This window comes from Aptenodytes patagonicus, unplaced genomic scaffold (genome assembly GCF_965638725.1).
Source record: "Aptenodytes patagonicus unplaced genomic scaffold, bAptPat1.pri.cur scaffold_244, whole genome shotgun sequence".
Lineage (NCBI taxonomy): Eukaryota > Metazoa > Chordata > Aves > Sphenisciformes > Spheniscidae > Aptenodytes > Aptenodytes patagonicus.
In genome coordinates this window covers 27,590-49,975 of record NW_027472172.1, presented here as the reverse complement: position 1 = coordinate 49,975, position 22,386 = coordinate 27,590, and the positions used below count along the sequence as shown (strand labels likewise).

At 51.6% G+C, this 22,386-nt stretch overlaps 1 protein-coding gene across 1 annotated transcript; it reads left to right on the top strand.

Annotated features, from left to right (window-relative positions):
- The first annotated feature begins 15,813 nt into the window (after window positions 1-15,813).
- LOC143173767 (uncharacterized) lies at window positions 15,814-21,189 on the top strand. Its single transcript, XM_076363919.1, has 6 exons — window positions 15,814-15,856; window positions 16,532-16,603; window positions 17,898-17,963; window positions 19,572-19,679; window positions 20,477-20,624; window positions 20,811-21,189. Exons 1-6 carry the CDS (start codon window positions 15,814-15,816, stop codon window positions 21,187-21,189), a joined length of 816 nt encoding a protein of 271 aa, XP_076220034.1.
- Window positions 21,190-22,386: the final 1,197 nt, after the last annotated feature.

The window sequence follows — 22,386 nt, the reverse complement described above, 5'->3', positions numbered from 1 at the left end:
AACTAGAACGAGCTATTGCAAATGTGTCAGGAGAATTAGAAAAAGCCATTAATGAAAGCGCAGATAGTATTACAGCCCTACAGGAAGAAATCAAATTATTATCAGAAATGGTAATATGGAATCAATTAGCCCTACACCACCTTTTAGAAGCACAGGACAGAGTATGTGCATTACTGAATAACAGCTGTTATGGGGTTTCTATGTAAATCAAGACCACAAAAATGAAGCCAACAGAAACAAGAAAAAGACTCATTTGGAAATATTACATGAAGTAAGGCAGGGATCTCCCCTAAATCTGTTTGGGTGCTTAACCTCTTGGCTCCCAGACCTAGGTAGAGGACTGTGAACTAAAAGGATTTGGGTGGTTGTATTCACTACCTTGTTTCTCTTTGTAACTATATATATGTGTCTTTACAGTGTTGTATTACCTTAGGTGCTCGACTTAGGACTAAACTAATGAATAGTACAGAGTGACCCTGATGGTCAAAAGAAAAGGAGGGACTGTTAGGGAAATCTCATTCCCTAACTATTGTACCAATTAGTCCTTAGAGTATGAAATGGTATGAACTTGCTTAAGAGAGAGATATATAGTTTACACTGTATACTGCATAGCCATGGTTCAGTCAGCATGACTAAAGGGCCCCAACTCATTGCAGGCAGGAGAAGGACAGCCCCCACCCTGGAGAAGAAAGGATACCCCTGGACTACCCAGACCACGCCAGCATCCCAGCCCCTCCAACTCCTCTGTGAAACCCTCCCATGATCTGGCACCAGAGATAAGGAACCAGCAGCAAGCCTGACTCCAGGGACGTCTGGATCCAGAAAGAAGCAGATGGATGATGACGCCATAGAATTAGAGTTGCTTTGCAGAACAGCAGTATATGTGTGGGTTAAGTAGCAATTGGTCAAAACATGTTGTACCTGAACGCTTGAAAGGCATAAGAACCATGTGTAAAACCACATTCGGGGTGCCCCAGCTTGACTGGGACACCTCATGCCCATGAATAGAGAACGACTCTTGCAATTCTATACTTTGCATCCTAGCCCCTCTCCTCGGACAGCATGGGCCAGTTGCAAAATTTTCATGACAACACCCCTCTCCCCACTCTGAAAGTCATTCTCAAAGGCCGAGAATTGCCCCTAGGGGTGGCCCAGAAGCCTACCATTCAGCGGTGGACACTTTTACCTCCATCATCGCGCTGTCCTCCCAGGAAATGATCGTTCAGGAAGGACTTCCACTGAAACCATAACTCCAACAGGGCTGCCGCAAGAATATGAGAGCGATGCGCCATCCTCTCCTATGCAAGATGCTCCCCCTTTCGACCCCAGTAGTACTTCCCGAGTATGGTTTACAGATGGAAGTGCCCACTTGAAAAATGGTGTTTGGTTCGGAAAATCCACAGCCATTTCTGCAGACGGAAAAGCAGAGTTAACTGAGGAAATAAAAGGTTCCGACCAGTGACCTGAGTCCCGGGCCATCACCTGAACCTTTGAAGCTGGAACCAGAACAGTTTATACCAACTCCGGTGCCGTATGGGCTGGAGTCACCCAGTGCCTTGGGAATTGGCAAGAGCTGCTGCACTCCCTTCAGAGAAGCTGCAGGCAGGCATTCATCTCCGCTTGTGTTTTGCCTGGGAGAACCAGGATAACAGCAGTGGCCTCCAGCCTAGTCCGGTATTTGGGCCCTGCATTGCTGCCATCCCAGCACTTAAGAAAAGCAATTAACAATTGCACCTGTGACCGGTACCACCTGCTCCTGACCCCTGGTAATATGGTTAGCATAACGAATGCCATTTATAAGGCAAACGGACAGGATCTGTGACCGAGCTGGTCACGTATCAGTCCCCTTTCCCCTCCTCATCAGGCCCTGAAGGTCCTGGGCACCAGGCAGACTTCTTCTACCCCTCCCTATCAGCCTCAAGGTTCCTGGGCGCCAGGCTGGCTTCTTCCCTTCTTACGGGCCTTGAAGGTCCCAGGCACTCGGCCAACCAGGTTGTGATGACCCTGTCACAGAACACGGAAGCACAGCAGCACGCAGAGCACTGTCTATAAAATGAAACAGTATGTTTTCCCTCTTCTCCTCTGAGGCCTAATTTGTGGAGGCAACGACAAATGACACCTTCCCCTCCTGCGGGGCAGACGTTTTCCGCCTAGATATAACACATAAAATTGGATGGGAATGGCGTGAACCTCACGGAGTCACCTGGGTTCTACACCTGCCCTATAGCCCCACAAATAACAGCACTTAAATAACGATGCTTTAATAATGGGCAGGTACTCACCAGGTGCCCAGTGGAATGAGCACATTTTCCTGCTCTCTCCAACCCACAAACCCTTTAAAACTCCCACTCTCAGCCTGTCGTTTTTCTCACACTGACACGAGAAAAGGGCATACGGAAACCCATTTCTAAATGGGGAATCAAATCCCTTTATCTACCACTGAGTCCCAGGCACCCAACCAACCAGGCTGTGATGACCCCCTCACAGAGAATTAACAGGAGGACAAACAGGAGGAGGAGAAAAAGAAGACAAACAGGATGAACTGGTGGATGGCAGGAGGAGGAGGAAGGGGATGAAGAGGACGAGGAACATAGAAAGAGAACGAGAGGAAGGAGGAAGAAGAGAAAGAAAAGGAGGAAGAGGAGGAGAAAGAAGAGATGGAGGAGGAAGACAAGGAACAGTCAGAAGAGCAACAGGTGGCACAGCACTAGAAGCAGGAGGGGAAGAAGGAAGAGAAGAAGGATGAGCAGGAGGAGGAACAGAAGACAGAGGAACGAGATACAGAACAGGAGGAGGAGGAGGACGAACATGAGAAAGAAGAGAAAAAAAGAGGAGGAAGAGGAGTAGGATGAGAAGTCTTATGAGGAGCGGCTGAGGGAACTGGGACTGTTTACTCTGGAGAAAAGGAGGCTCAGGGGAGACCTCATCGCTCTCTACAACTACCTGAAAGGAGGTTGTAGCGAGGTGGGTGTCGGTCCCTTCTCCCAAGTAACTAGCAATAGGACAAGAGGAAATGGCCTCAAGTTGCGCCAGGGGAGGTTTAGATTGGATGTAAGGAAAAATTTTGTTAGTGAAAGAGTGGTTAAACATTGGAACAGGCTGCCCAGGGAAGTGGTTGAGTCCGCATCCCTGGAGGTATTTAAAAGATGAGTAGATGAGGCACTTAGGGACATGGTTTAGTGGGTGGTGGTGTTGGGTCGACGGTTGGACTCGATGATCTTAGAGGTCTTTTCCAACCTCAATGATTCTATGATTCTATGATTCTATGAGAAGGAGGAGGAGGAGCTAGAGGGGCAGGAGGAGGAGAAGGAGGAAGGAAAAGGAGAATGAAGAGGACTGGGAATATGAGGAGGAGGAAGACGAAGAGAAGGAAGAGGAGGATGCCATACAGGATGAAGAGGAACAGAACAAAGAGGAGGCGGTGGAGGAGGCAGGGGAGAAAGAGGAGAAGAAGGAGGAAAGAAACAAGAAGAGGATGAGCAAGAGGATGAACAGGAGAATAAGGACGATTAACAGGAGAAGGAGGATTAGGATGAAGTTGTAGGGGAGGATGGGAGGAAGGGGGAGGAAGAAGAGGAGGATGAGGACAACTACAGCAACGACAAACAGGAGGACAGACAGAAGGGGGAGAAGAAGGGGAGAAGAATGACAGTGAAGAGGAGTAGGAACAGGAGGTGGAGGAAGGCGATCAGGCGGAGGAAGAGGGGGAGGAGAGGAGGAAGCATTGCGAGCTAAATGTTCCAAGGCACACATACAGCAATGTACAATGAGAAATCACAAATAAACATACTTGGGAACGAGTCCCCACAGTCACCTTTTTCTCCTTTTCCCCTTCCAGGTGACACTGGTCAAGCCCCAGGCACCTGCAGCCGCTCGCTGTACACAACTCCCCTGACGCTGGCTATCTGACACACGTTTAATAAAACAACGCAGCCCCAGAGATTTTGTCTGTTCACCTTGAGCTGGGGGAAGGTGTGTACGTGGGTGAGGACAATCTGCTTTATCCCTTTAATTTTTATGCCTCAGCAAAACCACTGCAAGTTTCGGACGAGAGGACAGCACTGAAAATCAAAGGGTAAGCGACCAAGAAGGCTCCAACCACACATTTTCACCTGGTTGCCTTAAAGAAAAACAGAGTTTGGATCCTGATTGCTCACTTCAGCCTGGATTAGTCCCGTCTCTCATCTGAAAGCTACTGCGTGCCTGGCTGAGGACAGACACAGTCCACTCAGAGAGCAAGGAGAGCTCAACCCTGCACTTTCCTTGGTCATGTTTCCTTGGACAACTTATTTGCTGGGTTGCTTGAAAACCTGTAACTGCAAGAATCAGGAAGAAAACCTCCCTGATGAACTTCCCGGCTGCGGTAAAACCATCCGCTCTCGGTACCCCCATTTCCCAAGAGCCGGCAGCACAGCTTGGGTGGGAGGAAGGCACGAATCAGACCTCGGGGCTGAGAGACGAGCACAAGCATCTGCCAAGGGAGCTGCATCCAGCCAGGAGCACTCCCCACTGGCTTCTCTGACAACAAAGCCCTGGTGCGTGCTCCCACCAGGAGGAAGAAACAACTTCCACTTCCACTTCTGCAAACCCCCATTTATGAAAGACTGTCAACAGAGATGGGGCTGTCCGTGAGCATGAGAACCACATGAAGGCCAGAAGACAGCAAAGGCACCTGGTCTGACTCCACCAGAGCATGCCTGCTCCAAAGCGTGGCAGCCTCCTTTCAGAGAGGAGGCAACTCTACCTCCCCCTGCCCTGCTAGCGTGAAACATCGGTCTCCAGATGTCAGGGCTCGGGCTGGCGACACTTGGGGTAGCAGCAGGAACACTTTGGCGTATATGCAAAGTGTTCCCAGAGCTTTCTGCTGGCATTTGCACAGCTCACAGCCCAGGACAGAAGTGTCTGTGAACACCACGTGCTTTTCAGTTTGCCTTCCCAGACCAAGCCAAGCTGTGATACAAGAGCTTTGGTCCTCCCTGTCTCCCAAGGAAAGCTAGAAATGGCATTATCACCATCGAGCTCCTGTGGGATATAAAGAAAACCTGTCAGGCAGCAGCTGCATCCTGTTGCGTAGGCCTTGAACTAGCCCTGGGAAAAAGCTGACCAGCAGATTGTGCTACATAAGAAAAAGCTGCTCTGTAAAGATGCCTTCAAAGACTTGCGCAAGCGAACTTGACCGACAGTGACCTCGCCTATACAAGTGAGTCTATTGTTCGAAGAAACCAGACGGTTTCTAATGAATTTTCTAACCAGCTAATGAATATGCATTAAGTGTGCTTCCACGGGGGGGGGGGCAGCAGGGAGGGTGGGGGTTGTGTGTACAAATACTCAAAAGTGAATGGTAACAGGCGATGTCATGGCCAAAGCCAATAGGTTTTTTAGACTGTAAAAATGAATATGTGAGTTGCCTTAAGATTGCATATAAGGAATCAAGAACTGTAACGCGGGGGTCCTTCTCGGGCTCCCAGCCGAGAGGCACCTTTATGGCCAGCAATAAAAAGGGGGTTTAGTTAGTGTGTACATCTGCTGCCTTCTTTCCCGTACCCACGCATGAACTAGAAGTGCAAGCAAACCCATTTCGGTAGAAGTTCAGGTCAACATTTAAACAGCCAAAATTCTGAATAGTTACGCTGACCCTTACTTAGATATTTATTTTATCTTCCTTTGATACGTAACTAATCACATTCCCTCCTACCCACAGTCTTTCCTCCCAGCCACACAGCTCTCCTACATAAGAAACATAAGCTACATAAGCCACAAAAGAAAAAAAAAAACCTGCTTTGGTGAACACCAAAACACCCTTTCTCAAACTCTTCATTGCCCCATCTGAGAGTCAAGGGACAGGATCTCCTAAAGGCTCTTTCACAGGCACTGCCCTGACAACCCCCCACTGCTGCTCTACTAGTGCACAAAGAGGTTAGGAAGAGGTTCATTTTTAAGTCTACATAGACAGTTTCTGAAACTAGACGAGTCGTTTTTAACGAGGATAAGCCCTTTGCCTTGCATCTGGCAACCAACAGGGATGTGGACCCAGCAGCACAGACCCCTGCCATACACAAAGCACCACCCTACGCACAGGGAAAGCACGACAAGTCAGACGTGGTACCCAGTAACAACAAAAAACGGCTCTTCACATCAGTGCTCTGGATGATCAGGTTAGTTCTTTTAGTCAGACACAGAAATCGGAAGTGATTTCTTCTTCTTTTGCTGAAGTAGTCCCAATACCGACCCCTGAGGAACACCACTCGTCACTGGTCTCTACTTGGGCATCGAGCCGTTGACCACAACTCTTTGAGTGTGACCATCCAGCCAATTCCTTATCCACCGAGTGGGCCACCCATCAAATCCATGTCTCTCCAATTTAGAGAGAAGGATGTCGTGCGGGTCAAAGGCTTTGCACAAGTCCAGGTAGATGACGTCAGTTGCTCTTCCCTTATGCACCAACACTGTAACCCCGTCGCAGAAGGCCACCAAATTTGTCAGGCAGGATTTGCCCTTAGTGAAGCCATGTTGGCTGTCACCAATCACCTCCTTATTTTCCATGTGCCTTAGTATAGTTTCCAGGAGGATCTGCTCCATGATCTTGCCAGGCACAGAGGTGAGACTGACTGGCCTCACATTCTCTTCTCTACTCTAAAGGGTCCCCACTTAAGATGCGTTTGAGTTACATTACCGTTAAACATACACCACCACCAGACACTTCTCTAGACTGAAGGCTGACAGCAGTGTGCAAGGACAGTCCTTTCTGCACATCTCACTCCGGGGTAGAAATCCTAGAGACTTCCTTTAAGGACAGAAATCCAAAGAGCTACAATAAGCTTTTTAAATCAAGCACAGCAAATAAAAAGCAAGCAAACAAACAAAAAACAACAGGTAAACCTCTGAGGCACCAAGGAGGAACAAAAGGTCTCCCGTTAAGTCCACTACCCCTCACAAAACGGACAAGTGGTTTAAAGAGATGCCTGCAAAGAAGCCGCGGACGGAAGATAACCCTGATAACTCCAGTACAAGCGACCAACGTGCAAACAGCAGCACTGACCCTTCTGCTCCTCCTACAAGCTCTTTGCCAGCCATGTGAAGAGGCAAATGCAAGGATGATTGAATCAGATCTGACAAGAATTGCCCCCCAAAACCCAAAACGATCAAGAAATCTATTTGAAATACGGATTCACATCCACTATCGTGGATGATGAACCTCACCCTAAGCACATGTTGTGCCTTGAGATACGAGCTAAGGACTGCATGAAGTCACCACCACGAGCAGACGTTCAAACCCAAAGCATCCAGAACACGCAGACAAACCTCCACCATTTTTTCAGCAATGTTTCAAGTCACGCATTACTCAGTCCAGCACTTTATGAAATGTCACTAAACTTAACGATAGCAGCCTCTTGGCAGGTTTCTTACTCAAAAGCAAAAACCAAAAAGCCACGTACCCTTGGGGAAACCCTTGTCCTTCCGTGTGGCTGGTGTCTTCCCATGGCTCTTCCTCAAGGCAGGAGAAATGACCATGACTTTGGAAGTCCACATAAATTCAGAAGTACACTTAGTCTTCTGGCAGTCATTACCTATGGGCCAGAAGCCCTCTCACCCCTCCCCAGAAGTGCTCGTCAGTCATCTGGCAGTCATTCTCCATGAACCGCAAGTCCTCCATACCTACCTACCTACAGACCTACCTACCTACTGACTCTCCAGAAATGAGTCGGACCGCACCACAAGTGACACTGCCCGACCTGCTGCAGACATATTAGACCAGAAATGATGGTTTCAAGACAGACAACACAACACAATCCACCAGCACAGCAAAAAATCAACCAGAAGAAACACTGTACACAAACCAAAGGTCCCTATCCAAACCCTTAAAAGGCAAACAAGCCAAAAAAGGACTCTCCACTAAAGCAGACCACGCAGAACACAAGAGAAGGTAAAAATAACCTAACCCCAGGAACCCATGGCCAACAAACCCACATTCTGTCCACAACAATGACATGCTTTAATCCTAACTCGCTTAAACTCTGGCATACCATAACCCTGCCACCCCTGTCGTGGTTTAATCTCAGTCGGCAACTAAGCACCACGCAGCCGCTCGCTCACTCCCTCCCACCCGGTGGGATGGGGGAGAGAATTGGAAGAGCACAAGTGAGAAAAACTCGTGGGTTGAGATAAAAACAGTTTAATAATTGAAATAAAATGATAATAATAATATTGTAATAATATGATAATACTACTACTACACAAAACAAGTGATGCACAGTACAATTGCTCACCACCCACCGACCGATGCCCAGCCAGTCCTCAAGCAGCGGCCCCCCCCGCCAGCTTTCCCCAGTTTATGTACTGAGCATGACGTCACATGGTATGGAATGTCCCTCTGGCCAGTTTGGCTGTGCCCCCTCCCAGCTTCTTGTGCACCTGCAGCCTTCTCAGTCAGTAGAGCATGGAAAACTAAAAAGTCCTTGGCTAGTGTAAGCATTACCTAGCAACAACTAAAACATGGGTGCGTTATCAACTTTGTTCTCATCCTAAATCCAAAACACTGTACCAGCTACTAGGAAGGAAATTAACTCTATCTATCCCTGCCGAAACCAGGAAAACCCCATAACCCTAGCAAACCGTAACCCTAGCACATTGTAGCCCTAAGATATCAAAAAATTGAACACAAACTCCCCGGAAATCTCTGCCAGGGACTTCAGGTAGCCCGGATTTCAGACATCACAACTCTGAAGTGGGAGTGGGACAGAGCCACCAGGATGTCACCAGCATCCATCTTCACATCATCCGTCACACCCTGAAAAAGTGCCCGGGTTAAACACTCCCGGGGGAGAAAGGCTGAGGCACTCGAGAGACTTTGAACCGGCCAGCCATGACCACGGGGCTTCAGCTCATCATTTCTGTGTCAGAGCCACCAGGCAGATGACCCCGTCCTCCTTGAGACGCTCCTTGGGGCAGCCGCACCTAGTGCCGAGTGGCTGGATACAGCCTTTGCTCTATGGGGAGGTACTTCCTGGGAGCAGGATCTCTCACGGGGGCACGGGGAAACCCTCTTCAGGCCTGGATGTCTGAACAACATCTCTGCGCTGCTCCATATCTCACCAAAACCAGGGGTGGAGGAAGGCTGCTTTGGTGGCCTCCAAGAGAAACAGCTCACCTGGGCTGCTCTGCGGCCACCGGGCGCCTTTGCTGTCAGGCGGGTCTCAGTGCTGCTCTGCAATCGGCTGTCACCTCCCTGCAGGATGCTCTCCAGCGCATGGTACGTCTCCATTTGTCTACCCTGTGGACAAAGATCGAAAGGGAGGGATGGGGTTTGCTTTGCCCCCATTCCCAGGGCGCCACAAGAGAGACCTGCCACCCCCAAATCAGCTGTGTGACGTGGACACCACGTACGAGCTGCACACGTGGGTCAGGACGGCTGTGGGGAGCGGGCAAGCCATTCTGCGGTGCCCTCAGCGCTGGCAGAAAGCAGAGCTGGAGACAATGGGGGGAAGCCCAGGGCAGCTGGCAGCCGGCGGTGGGGCGCGGCAGGGTGCAGCCCCGCAGAAATTCCCCGCTTCTTGACCCTCCGCCCCAGGGCTGCAGCACAGGGCTGGCACCAGCTGGGGCTTCGCTGGGAAAAAACAGGTAGGGGTGACCCTGACACCCTGCACGTGTACCTGGCCCCACGATCGGACAACCTGTTCCTCTGCCGATCGCCACCATGGGATCCAGAAAGCAGCACTGCTGGCCATGGCATGGTCCGGAGCCATCTCTCATGGATGAGTCTTTAACCAGCAGGCCTAAAAAGAAGAAAAATTGCCCAGAAGAATTAGGCTGTTCTCAAGGTTTTGCAGGCCGTATGGTTTTTTGAGCTGCCTGCTGGTGCCGTTCCTGGGGAGTGCTCAGGAAACAGGGCAGCTGCCTGTACCTGCAGGCAGGTGGTGGAGTGCATGCAGGGGGAGCAAGCGATGGTTTGTGCGGCTGTTGAACGGCTTCGGGCTTTAAACGTGTCCAACCTGGTACGCCTGGTTCCTTTTTCCTTGCAGGTTGTATTTAGAGCTTAAACAGTACTTTTTTAAAAGCAAAATCAACAACTAACCAAACAAAAAAAACAGCTGGGAAATTTTTTTCCTCCCAGCTGGGCTTTTCTTCCCCAGTCCTGGCCACTCTGCAAGGCAACAATCGTCACCAATACTGGGGCACAGGATTGGGCCTAGGGCAGGGCTTTTGCAGGCAGCACATTTCTTGAGGCTCCCAGTAATGCAGTTCCTGGGGAATGCTCAAGAAATGGGGGCAGTTGCCCATAATTGCTAGTTTTGGTCTCCCCCCATCGCTCTCTGTCCAGCTCCCTGCCCCAGTTTTTAATTCCTCCCTCTCTGTCTTTAGCCCATCGCTATTTTTTTCTTTCTCTGTCCGGCTCTCTGTCTGTCTTTTCTAATTCCTCCCTGTCTGCCCTATAGCCTGTTGCTATTTTTCTCTTTCTCTACATATCTCTCCCCCGCTCCCACCCCTCTCTTTTTTCTATCACGGTGTCCGCCTTCCTGGCCTTATTTTCCCTCTCTGTCCTGTAGCCTCTCCCCTCTTTCCTGCCTGTCTCCCCTGCTCAGCTGGCTGGGCCTTCTCTCTTCTCTCTGGGCCTCCGTGCTGCTCCCCATCCCCTTTTGCTCTTCCTCCGTCTCCATCCTGGTGGCCTTCACTGTTCTGTCCTTCTCCGCCTCCTGGTCCTCATCCACATCCCCGTTTCTCAGTCTCTCTGCATTCTTTTGTTTCACAAATTCGTTCGAGTAGTATATTCTTTATTTGCAGCGCGCTGGATGCACAGGGGATCTCTCCGCCTATCGTGCATGCCTACGACAAAAGTCACATGATATTTATACAATTGAATAATGAATATTCTAATAATGCCTATACATATTTATTATCTGACCACGCCTACCCCCGCTTCTTATGCTAATTAGTTGCGCCTGCGCAGATCTTCTAAATAATTCGGGGCTGGGGTCGTTCCGATGAAGGCTGGTAGTCTTCCTCGTCCCCTTTCACCTAGTTGGCACCAGGTTTCTGCTGATCCTTGAATATTTTTTGTCCTTATCTTTAACTATGTTGTTGACTGTTGGGATGTTCCTCTCCCCTTGTCGGATCCTCTCATTATCTAATCTTAAGGTTGTTTTGTGGTTCCTGTGTTCTTTTGTCTTCAGAAGGACATAGTTAATGATTTACGCAAACATCTGTTCCTTATTAAACACATGTCAGAGTATATATAAGAAGCTATATGTATCACAAATTATATAGCCTTAATTAACCAAATACATTCCTTGTTTTCCATCACTTTCCTGTCCTTCTCTTGCTCTGTGTCCTGCTCTCTCTCCCAGCCTCTCTCTTCCTCTCTCCCTTTCCTTTTCCCTCTCACCCTTTCCCCTCTGTCCCTCTGTCCTGCTCCCTGTCCCATTTCTCTGTCACTCCCCTCTCCTGCTGCCTCTTCTGTCTCTCTGCCCCCCTGTCCCGCTCCCTCACCCTGCCTGTGTCTGACCGTCCCTCTGCCCTCCTTCCTGCCCTTCTCCTTCTCTCTCTCTCCCTCTCTCCGGCTGCTTATCGCTGTTTTTCTTCCTGCTCCCCGCTGTCCCCCCTCCCTCCATCTCTTTCCCTCTCTAGCCTCGTGCCGGCTCCTCACCAGTATTTCTCCTTCCTCCACTCCCTGCCCAGCTCCCCCCTGTTCTCCTCGTCCCTCTCTCCGTCTCCCGTCCCTCTCTCTGTCTCCCATCCCTCCCTGGCCACCCCACCACCCTGCCCCACCCCTCTCTGCCGCTCTCTCCCCCTCTCCTCCCCCTCCTCCCTGCTCCACCTGGGCTCCGGGGCCTGGGCCTGGGCAGCTCCGGGGCAGATGGCCGGGGCCTCGGGGGGGCGGGGCCGGGCCGGGGGGGACGGTGTCCCCGCAGGATCAGACGGCAGGAAGGAGCACCCCGCAGCATGCTGGGAGCTGTAGGCCTGGGGCACAGGGCTGCCAGGCAGCCATGTTGCTCTCGGGAGGTGCAGTCTCTGCTCCAGCTGTGGCTCGGCTGAGGTGAGGGCCAGGGCCTCTCAGGCTGCACCTGGCTCTGGTTTGCGTGGGCTGTCTCTGGCCTTGCTCTCCTGGCGGCGTGGGCGAAAAGGGACACGTGGACAACTACTGGCTTTGCAGAGGGGCTGCCACGGCTGAAGCTGAAGAAGCCAGAAAAAGGTAAAGCAGCTGGAGAATGAAGTGAAGGGGATCCCGCCAGCTGCTGCCTCCAGCTGCAGGCAAGAGGCAGCTGGCCTCTCTGGGTGAGGAAGGGTTCCTCTGAGTAGTCCTCAGCAGACCAGATCGCCAACGTGCACCGCGGGGTATAAGGAAGGAAAATTACAGTACGGCCATGTGGTGTGTGTGTGCGTGCGTGTGCATGGCTGTGTATCCAGGAAGCCTCATGTTGTAAGAGCTGTGAGACACCAATACGTTCTCTTAGGTGGAGGACAGGCAAGCAACTGGAGCTACAGAAGAGGAAGGGAGGAAAAGACAGACATGGAAAGAAGTGCCTGAACTGTAAAATTTGCCTGGCGGAGCAGGGAGTCAGAGCTCCAGTGAGTCCTGGGCCCTTGGGGCCATGTCACCCCTCTTCTGCATCTCAGTACCTCCCTGACCCCTCCCCTTTCCCTCTGTGTAATTTTTCTTGCTCCCCTGTGCCTTTCTTCCTCTCTATTATTGTGCTCTGCTCCCTGTCCCGCCTTTCTCTTTTCTCCAAGTGCCTCCCTCTCTCATCCTACCTTTCCCTTTCCCTTCCTCATCGCCCCTCTTTCCTGCCCCCTGTGCCTCTTTTTTCCTGTCTCTCTCTGTCCTGCAGGCCATCGTGGTTTTTTCCTTCTCCATCTCTTTGTCCTGATCTGCATCCCTCTCTTTTCCCCCAGAGTCTCTCTGGCCTGCTCCCCGTCTTTTGTCTCTTTCTGCCTGTATGTCCTGCTCCCTGTCCTTGTCCTCCCCTCTCCCTCATTCCTTCTGCTTCTTTCTTTCTCTCTCTCCACTGCTCTGTCCTGTTCACTGCCGCTGTTTTTTCATTCTGTATCCCACTGTCCCTGTCCTCCTTCCTGTTCACCTCCGCTCTCTCTGTCCCTCTCTGCTGCTCCCTGACCATTCCCCCCACCCTCCTCCATCTCTCTGCAGGGCTCCTGATACCCCTCTCCCTTTCTCCAGCTCTCTGGGCTGCTCACCGGCCTTGGTTTTCTCTTCCTCTTTGTCGTTATTCTTGTCTGTTGGTCTGTCCTGCTCCCTGCCCCATTGTTTCTCGCTATATCCCTCTGTCCTGCTCCCTGCCCCTATCCCTGCCTGTGTCCTTTTTTTACTCCCTCTCTGTCTTGCTGCCCGCCCCAGGCTTTTTTTGCAATCTCTATCCTGTCCCTGGCCCTTATTTTCCTTTCTCTTTCCGGCTCCCTCTCCCTGCCTCTTTTCCTCTTTCCCTGCTGCTTCTTTCTCCAGCTCTGTCCAGATCCCCGTCCCTTTTTCCCTCTTGCTGTCCTTCTGTCCTTTTTCTCTTTTCTGTCTTTCTCTCTCTGTCCCCTTCCCTGTCCCATCCTTTCTCACTATATCCCCTTGTCCAGCTGGCTGCTCCTTCTTTCATCTCTCTCTTGCTCTGTTTTTTCTTTCTCCATCTCTCTGTTCCGCTGCCCATCACAGTTGGGTTTGTCCTCCAATGCTGTCCTGCCCCCTGTTCCTTTTCTCTCTCTCTGTCACTCTCTCTTGCTCCCTGTGCCTTTAATTCCTCCATCTCAGTCCTGCAGCCCGTCACTATTTTTTTCCTCTGCCATCCCTTTGTCCTGCTCCCTGTCCTTGTCTCTCCTCCCCTTTGTCCTGCTGCCCATCGCTTTTCCCCTTTCTGCTCCATCTCTCTGTCCTGCTCCCTGCCCCTCTCATTCCCTCTCCGTTTCTCTGTCCTTCTCCCTGTCTCTCCCCCGCCCTATTTTTCTGTCCTGCTCACGCTTCAGGTTTTCCACTCTCTTTCTCACTCTGTCCTGCTCCCTGTCGCTGCTATTCCTCACTCCATCTTTGTCCTGCAGCCCAGTGCTGGTTTTTTGGTCTTCATCTCTCTCTCCTGCTGCCCAGTCCAGGCTTCTTTACCTCCATCTGTGTCCTGCTCCATGTCTCTTATTTTTGCCTGTCTTTCCCTTTGTCCTAGCTCAAGGGAGCTCATTGCTATTTGCAATAGCTCATTGCTATTTCCGCCCCCGCCTTCTTGGTCTCTTCATCCAGATCTTACCCTCTCTTTATTTCTCAGTCCCTTTGTTCTGTTCCCTGTCCTTCTTTTTCTCTCTCCATCTGTACATCCCGCTCCCTGTCCCTGTCTTTCTCTATCCCCTCTTCCTCCTTCTTGTCCTCCCCCCGCCACTGCCCCTCTGTCCTGCTCCTCGACCCTACTTTTTCTTTCTCCGTGTCTCGTCAGGGCTCCTCGTCCCTATTTGTCTTCATTTCTCCATCTCTCTAGCCTTTTCCCTGTATGTTTCTTTCTCTCTCGGCTCCTCTGTCTTCTCTCTTGTCTGATTTGTTTCTTTCTAGTCCTCTGTCCTTCTCCCCCTCAGCTTAAACTGAATGACCAGGTGTCCCCGTGCTCTGGTATTTCCTTTAGCATTGCCCTAGGGAAGATCTGTGTTTCTACGGCTGGGGATCATTTAGGAGCTGGTCTCCTTATGTAGATGGCAGAGCTAGGTGTAGTTAAAGCAGAGGTTATTCTCAGCTGCTGCTCTATGCATCTTGTTGAAAGAGCAGGCTGTGGGCCTTATTTTGAAAGAAGGTTTCTTGTTCTGCTCTTACTGCTCCTCGGGACGCTGCACAGGACTGGTGTTGGGGTCTGGAGGGACAGATGGGACCTGCTGTGCTTCCTAGTAAATGTGAACTGAAGTTGTCCTAATGTACTCAAATGAAGCCAGACTGGCTGCATATGGTTTTCTTCCCAGCTCCAATTCCAACCTACGTGCTCAGCACTAATGAACAAGAGACTGAGTGCTATTTTCCAGATGTCAGTGGCTGCAAATTAGCTGAGGACATGACTTAGGTAACGGGGTAGGTGGTCTGTGATAAGGGATGTGTACTTGCATGACTCTGCTTTCACGAACGTTTTCTGATCTTGCCACTTCAAAGCCCTTCCTTTCCCTGGAAATTGTAAGATGGCATTTCTTATTCTGGGGCTCAGACTGGAGTTGGACTTAATGTTGAACAGCTGATAGAATGGGCTCCATAAAATGTGAATAAGAACCCTGCTTTTTTGTTGTTTTCTAAGGCGCTCTCAACTTCGGTAAGCAAGTGGAAGAGTGGTTGAAAGAGTCTGTTTTCTGAGAGTAACGTATGCCTGTAGCGTACCCGTCTTTGTATGGTGAAGGTTTCCTACCTGAAGTATGATTTTGCTGGGCTGTGAGGCTGTATTGGAGTAGCAGAGGTAAGAATTGATGTCTTTAAAGGTAATGAAGCTGTAGCAAAACTAGCGGGAAAAGCTAATTTCTTCATAGAACGCTGCCTGACAAAAATAGTAGCAAGTAAAGGCACTTGAAATTGGCTTTTTTATGCAGTCTTCCCTCAGAGCTTTTGATATTGATTGATTTCTGGGAAGCAAGACCTGAGGGCCTGTGCACTGCCGTACGCAGTGCTGCCTCCCAAAATAGGTCCACCCTTCTCCACTTCTGCTCCTTCCACACTCGTGTAGAACAAGGAAATGCAATAGTGTGCAGATTCAGTAATTCACTGGCAACGGGTGTACATTGGGGAGGCCTGGCAGAGGGCGTGGCCCGATGGGGCCATGAGGTCACAGAGCCCCGCTTTGATGTGCTGTGCCACGCCAGCTGCAGGCAATGCTCCAGCAGTGGTGGCAGCAGCAGCAGCGGCAGCAGCATGGTGCGAATGTGGGGGGCCATGGTTCTCACCCACCTCCTCCTCCTCCTCCTCCTGGTGGCCCTGCAAGCCTGGGATGCCCAGGCTGCTCCAAGACGAGTGCAGGGAGCAGGTAGGCAGGCAGGGGGCCAGCACCCAGCCCCGAGCAGTGCGTCATGGCATCCACCACACCTCAGCGGGGTGGCAGTGGGGCCAGGGCTAGGGCTGGGCCCAGGAGAGCAGCTGGGCTGGGCCGGGCCGGGCGAGCCAGGCAGGCACCACGGTGTGGGCAGGGGGGGGCAGACACCCTGTGTAGAGGCGTAGAGGGGCTGGGGCTGCTTCAGGGACATTTTCAGAGTGAGCAGGGGGGGCGGGAGCGGCGGCATGGGGTAAGAAACCTGGTGCTGAGTCCCCATGGGGCCCTCCCTGTCACCCAACCCCGTGCCATGCTGCACATCCCAGACAGGCGTGCTCAGGAGATTTCCGCTCAGGAAAACAGGAGTGTTTCTGCTCTAGTCCTGCAGCCCTGCTCCCCTTGGATGAACCGCAGGTCCCCAGCCCGCAGGAATGTGCAGGGGTAGTGCTGGTGCAGCCTTTCACAGGCTCTTCTCCACGAGAAGCATGGACGATCACTTTTTCCTCCAGTTTCCTCCTTCCTCTGTGTGCATGGAAACTTCTCTGATCTGTGCTTGATTCCAGATGATGGCATTGGCAGTGCTTATCGAGCTTCTCAGCTGGATCCTGGTTATGAGCCTTGGGGGCGTCCCAGAGGTAAGTTGCCAATGTCTGTCTGCTTGAGGGAGTAAGCACTTAGGTTTTAATAGGTTATTCATGTGCAATTTTACCTAAGATCCTCTTAAGGCCTTCCAAGAGCTTTTTGTGCCTTGGGGGTGTTGCACAGATGAGTCATGAATATTTCTTTACCTGAAGAGCTGCTAGGTCTTGGCAAAAAGGTCACCCATGTTCCTTTTTAGCTGTGGGAACCTACACCTTTGTACGTGTCCCGTGTCATTTACCTCACCCGCTTCCAGTCACTGCAGGTGACTAAGGAAGAAGTAGATCACAACATGCAGTGGAAACTCTTCTCACCTGTGTTTGATTACCTGTTTGGTTCCTGCAGTCCATGTTGATCAAGCCACTCAGGGGAATCCTGTTCCTGAGCCTGGGGGGCATCCCAGAGGGCATCCCAGATAGTTCAGCCTTCCAGTGGCCAGCAGGCTCTTCTCTACAAGAATAATCATTTTTTCCTCTGGTGCTACATGCTCCCACTTTAGTGCGGGCTTCCTTTTGTGTGCGTGAGAGGTCTCCTGGTAAGAAGGCCCTGAGCGGCCCTATGTTTGTCCGTCTGGTGCTTGAGGGGTGTTGCACGTGGCCTGGAGACAGTACTTTGAAAGCTGCCAGGTCCCAGCCAAGAGGTCATCAGGCCCCTCCGCAGCTTTGGAAATGGGTCCAGCTCAGTGATGTGCCCCGGGGGGCTCTGCCTTGCGAAGCTGTCTTTGCCAGCTGCTCCACCCCTGCACTGCTTCCAGCGCCTGCTGCAAAGCCAGCAGGCACGCTGGGGTTGAGTTTAGAGCTGGTGTGAGCTCCAGGGAGTTCTTTCTCCGGACAGCTCCATGCCTGCTTAGTGGCCACTGCAGGCACCTGGTAAATGTTTGCAAGATGCTCCTGAGCGGAAGGGAGAGTGGAATGCTCTGGAGTAGTCCCGTGTTTGAACTGCGTTCACTGTCGTTCAGATCTGAAGAAGTATATTGAAATATTTCACGGGACCTGCTCTGTCCTGTGTTCGTTTACGGATGTGGTTGCAGACGATGGTTATCCAGCTTCTTGGCTGGGTTCCAGGACTGACTCGCAGGGAAGTCGTGTGGGTATGTCAAGGCTTTTTACTTCCTTTGAGAGCTGCCAGCTCAAAGTCCAAAGTCAGGCAGGTGCCTCTGCAGGTGTGAGACTACAGACCTGCATGGGTGTGCCATGTCATTACGTGACCCCCTTATGTGTTCTGCTATTCAGTTGTGACGATGTAGATCAGAACGTGTGATGGTAACTTCTCGTGGGTGTTTGGTTGCAGATGTGGCCAGAGGGAGGTCTTTTTCTTGGCTGAATCCCGTGCTGGATCCCAGCTGGCATCCCAAGGGTGAGTAGTCAGTCTTTATTGACTTCACAGAATAAGCACTCATTTTCAATATTTTATTCATGTGACATTTACCTTCATGCTTTCTGTTAGTGTCCTCAAGGGGAAAGTCTAAAGCTAAAATAGGGAAGTATTCCCAAAAGGTATCTGAAGTTCCAAGGGAAATCCTGAAAGACTTGGAGAAAGCAGCCCCTGGTTAGTATATTTCACTCTGTTAACCGTACGGCTTGGGAAGCTGAGGTTTTAGATTCATGTATGGACGTGCTGTAGCCTACACGGCAGGAAAGGATCAGTCAGAGCCTCGCTGCAGTGACACTCGATTTCACGCCTTGCATGGGCTGGTGAGCCACAGAGATGGTCCAGCACGGCATCTGCTACCAGTTGTGGTTCAAGCTGAGCCCCAGGGACAGCTGCTGCCCTAGTTGTACCACTGCTGGCCAGAGCTGCTTTGTGCAGATGCTGGTATCCAGATGTCAGGAACTGGCGTGTGCTGAATTTGTGTTCAGCTCATGCGCAGCCCATGGGCAAGTTCCAGGCAGGAATGATGTCCCAAGAAGTCTTGGCTGCCCTTTCCTAATGTTGGAAGTCAGGTGCAGATGCTGATTTCGTAGGCATTTCTGTCTGTGATTGATTTTCAGCCTGCAGACCGATAGCTGTGGTGGGACGAGTGTGACTGTTGGTGGTGCTCCCAGAGTGCGTGAGGGACTTGCGGAGGAGCTAATAGCTCGTGAGCCATGAGAGGGCCAGCACCCTGCCAGTTGCTGGAGGGGAGAGGGCCCTTGGGTGGCGGAGAGGATGCGCAGGCAGATTTGTGTCACTGGGACTGGCAGGCTTTGCCTGGCCTACAGGCAGGATCGATCCCCTGGCCAGGATCGGAGCAGCCCAGGCTTCACAGCCTGGTCCAGCCACATTGCTGTCCTTGATGTCTGCAGACTCTCGGTGACACCTCGGGGTCAGGGGTGGGTCGGAGCTGGACACCCAGCTTGATGCTGGACACCTAACTTGAAGGCGGCCTTGAGTGGTTCATTCGGTTAATTCAGTCGTGGGTGGTTTAGCTCTCTGTTTCTAGTTGCATTTCAGAAAACTTGGCTGTGGTTTTCCTCTTGTTTTGGGGGACAGTGGGCTCTTCACTGCCGCTTGTGAAATTGCCCAGAACATGGTTGCAAGAGCTTGGGGTTCCGTCCACCGTGTGTGTCTGTTACCCTTCCCGTGTGATGGAGCTGGCATGGTGGGACGTGCTTCTCAGAAGGGCTCTTTCCCCAGCTGAACTGGCTGCAGCTTTTTCCCATCCTCTTTGAAGGAAGTAATTTAGCATCATCTTGCAGTTTGCCAAAAATGCACTACATGTAATGGGAGCAAGAAGACTGCATGCAGTTTCCTGGTTTCCCAGCAGGTCAGGTTTTGCTGTCTGTGTTGGTAAAGTGAGAAGTGTCACGTGCTTAATTTTTTCTCTATGAATGACACAGTGTTTGGACGAGATGCACCCCCAAAAGCCCAGGCTTTGTTTCTAAGCTTTATTAACGTGTTTGGAGAGTATTGCCTCCTGAAGGTATCGTGCTCCTGATGAGGAACGGTTACTTCTCATTAAACTGTCCTGCTTTCTTTCTAAAGAGACGGACCGTGAGACTCTGCAGAAGCAGGCCTTTCAGAAGGGAAGCAGTCACACAGTGCCAGTCTCAGATGAAGAGAGAGAGGCAATGCAAGAAGCCGGCACGCCAGGTAATTGCTGTCCTGTGGTCACCCGCTGTCACCAGTCAGAATCACTGTGTGCCTGCAGGCTTTTCCCCCGGAGCCCACTCTTGCATGTCATGCCGGCAGCCAAACCTGGGTGTTAGTGCAGAGAAGGTGTTGTCAAAGAAGCCAGGAGTGGCTCTCTGAGGACGACTGTTGTCTCTGGTGTGTGGAGATTATTGCCAGCAGCGTGCCAGAGAGACACTCATAGACCTCTCTGGATGTGGTTAGAGATTGCTCACCTCCCACCACACCCACTTCCCAGGAATTTAGGAACTTTGCCCTTTTGGGAATGAGGCCACCTGAGAGCTACAACCCAGCCCTGCACGACGCTGTCCCGGGGCCAGCCTTCCCCCAGCGTGTGCATCGGGGCTGGGGGTGACGAGAAGGTGGCACCGCAGGAGCCAGGCAATAGCCCGTGGGCTGGATCCTGTCTTTCAGCCGCGGGGACGTCCTGGAGGGGAGTGCTCGGGAGATGTCCGCTTGGGAAAACAGGAGCATTTCTGTTGCATCCCTGCAGTGCTCTCCTTGGATGAACCGCAGGTCCCCAGCACACAGCCCTGGCCTGCAGCCCGGAGGAACAGACGGGTAGCGCTGGTGCAGCTGCTCGCTGGCACGCAGGCTCTTCTCCATGAGAAGTTTAAACGACCCTTCTTGTCCTCTGGTGCTAAGACACCAGAGCCAGAGGCACCAGCCACTGAAAAGGAGAATCTCTTGGGCATGTGAAGCACACTCTGAGATTATCCGTAGCACAGTAACGTGTGGCATTGTCTCTTCTCCTCCAGGGGCAGACGCTGGGAAAAAGGCTGAGGCTGCTGATCGTGAAGAGCTGCGCAAGTACTATATCCCAGTGACGGTGGCAGCCTTGGGTGTGCTGCTGTCTGGGATAGTGGTATCTTGCATAGTCATTTCACGGCGGAGGAAGAGAGACCCGTGAGTTGGCTTTTCCCCAGAGTTGTATATTGCTGCAGTTGTCAATGGGGTATTTGCAGTTAGAGTATCCTGGAGTGCCAAGGCAGCTGCTGGCAGTACTCTGCTGAGATTTCTGCTGTAAGATCTTTTTAACTGGCCTCTTAATGCGTATCAACGAGTAGTCTTTTCTGAAACCCATTTGTACAGAAGGACCCAGAGAGACGAAGAAGCAGCGGGACAAGCCGATACTGACTCTGCCTGGAAAAGGGAAGATCAAACTAGAGATACAGGCAAAGCAGAGTCGGGAGAAGGAACAAAAAAGGGTGAGGTAGCCCAAGCAAATGAGATTTTCAACAACAGCTCCAGCCCGTCACCGTGGATCTTTGCAGCAGAGCTCGCCCAGCTGTACAGGAGCATGAACGCAGACCCCTCACCTCTGCCCACTTGTCCCAGCTGCTCTCTCACTGATGGTGCCTCTTCACTGGACACCTGCATTTCACTGGACTCACCTCAGCCTAACCCCTTCTGGTGTCCCTGTTACCAGTACCAACAGGGATACTGTACATCAGAAGATGATGATTTTTAGGATAAATAATAAATATACTTTGGCCAAAAGCAGTGAGCCCTTGGCTGTTTTGTCTGCCTCCGTCGAGTTACAATGCGCAGAGCTGGGAGCAGTGCTGGATCTGTGAGAGAAGCTGTCAGAGACCTGCACTCCAGTGAGGGTCCCCTTCGTCCCAGCATCAGCCTGGTTTCCCAGCTGGGGCTGTCAACAAGGCTTTCATCCACCAGAATGGGGACGTGCTGGTGCGCCTTGAGGTGTGAAGGGTTGTCCTTGAGCTTGCTTGGGATGCTGCCCTCAGTCAGGATGGACTGGGCAGAGAGGGAAGGAGGTGCTGGGAAGGATGGCCGTCCAGCGCTGAGCACATCAAGGAGGGCTGACGTGGTGGCAGAGGCTGTGGGGCTGGAGCAGTGCCTCCCACCCCAGACATCGGAGATGGTAAATGAGCAGGAAGCTGGAGCAGGGCTAGGTGGGAGAGGGAGTGGAAGGAATGTGATATTAGTAACAAGGGAGGCATTAAAAATGGAACAGAATACAATGAAATAATAATAATAACAGTAATAATAATGATGATGATGATGTAAAAAGAAGGAGGTTAAGCTTTGCAGACTGTCAACAAAGGGGAGGAACACCTTTGGAATACATCTAAAGTCACGGTGGCCAAATACAGCAGATCCCGTTAAGGCTGCCGTGGAGTCTGACTTGTGAGGGTCTTCTCGGAGCATGTCAGATGACACAAAGGGCAGACCACAAAGCCAGTCTTATCACAACTCTGCTCTGCAGTTGCGACTGGAGGGTACAGGAGCCATGCAGAAAAGGCTTTATACATTGTTCTAGGCTGCCTTGCTGGGCTTTACAAGTACCTCGTCCCAGCGCTCCTCCTCCTGTGCGGAGCACCCCGTGTCACCCAATCGGCCCGGCTGCTGACCTGAGTGCCTGTGCACTCCCATACGCAGTATGTGTGTGTGCCTGCAGGCTCTTCTCCCAGTGCCCGCTATTGCACGTGGTGTCAGCAGCCAAACCTGAAGCTCTCAGTACAGAGAAAGTGTTCTAGAAGATGCCAGGAACAGCTCTCTGAGGGCGACTCTTGTCTCTGGTGTGTGGAGGTTATTGCCAGCAGTGTGTCAGAGAGACGCTCGTAACCCTCTGTGCATGCAGCGAGATATTGCTCACCTCCCACCACACCCAGTTCACAGGAACTTCAGCACTTTGCCATTTTGG

Coding starts and splice junctions, on each gene's coding strand:
- LOC143173767 (XM_076363919.1), top strand. CDS start 15,814: ATGCTCCAGCAGTGGTGGCAGCAGCAGCAGCGGCAGCAGCATG. Junction 15,857..16,531: donor GCAGCAGCGGCAGCAGCATG/GTGCGAATGTGG, acceptor GCTTGATTCCAG/ATGATGGCATTGGCAGTGCT. Junction 17,964..19,571: donor TCCCAGCTGGCATCCCAAGG/GTGAGTAGTCAG, acceptor TTCTTTCTAAAG/AGACGGACCGTGAGACTCTG.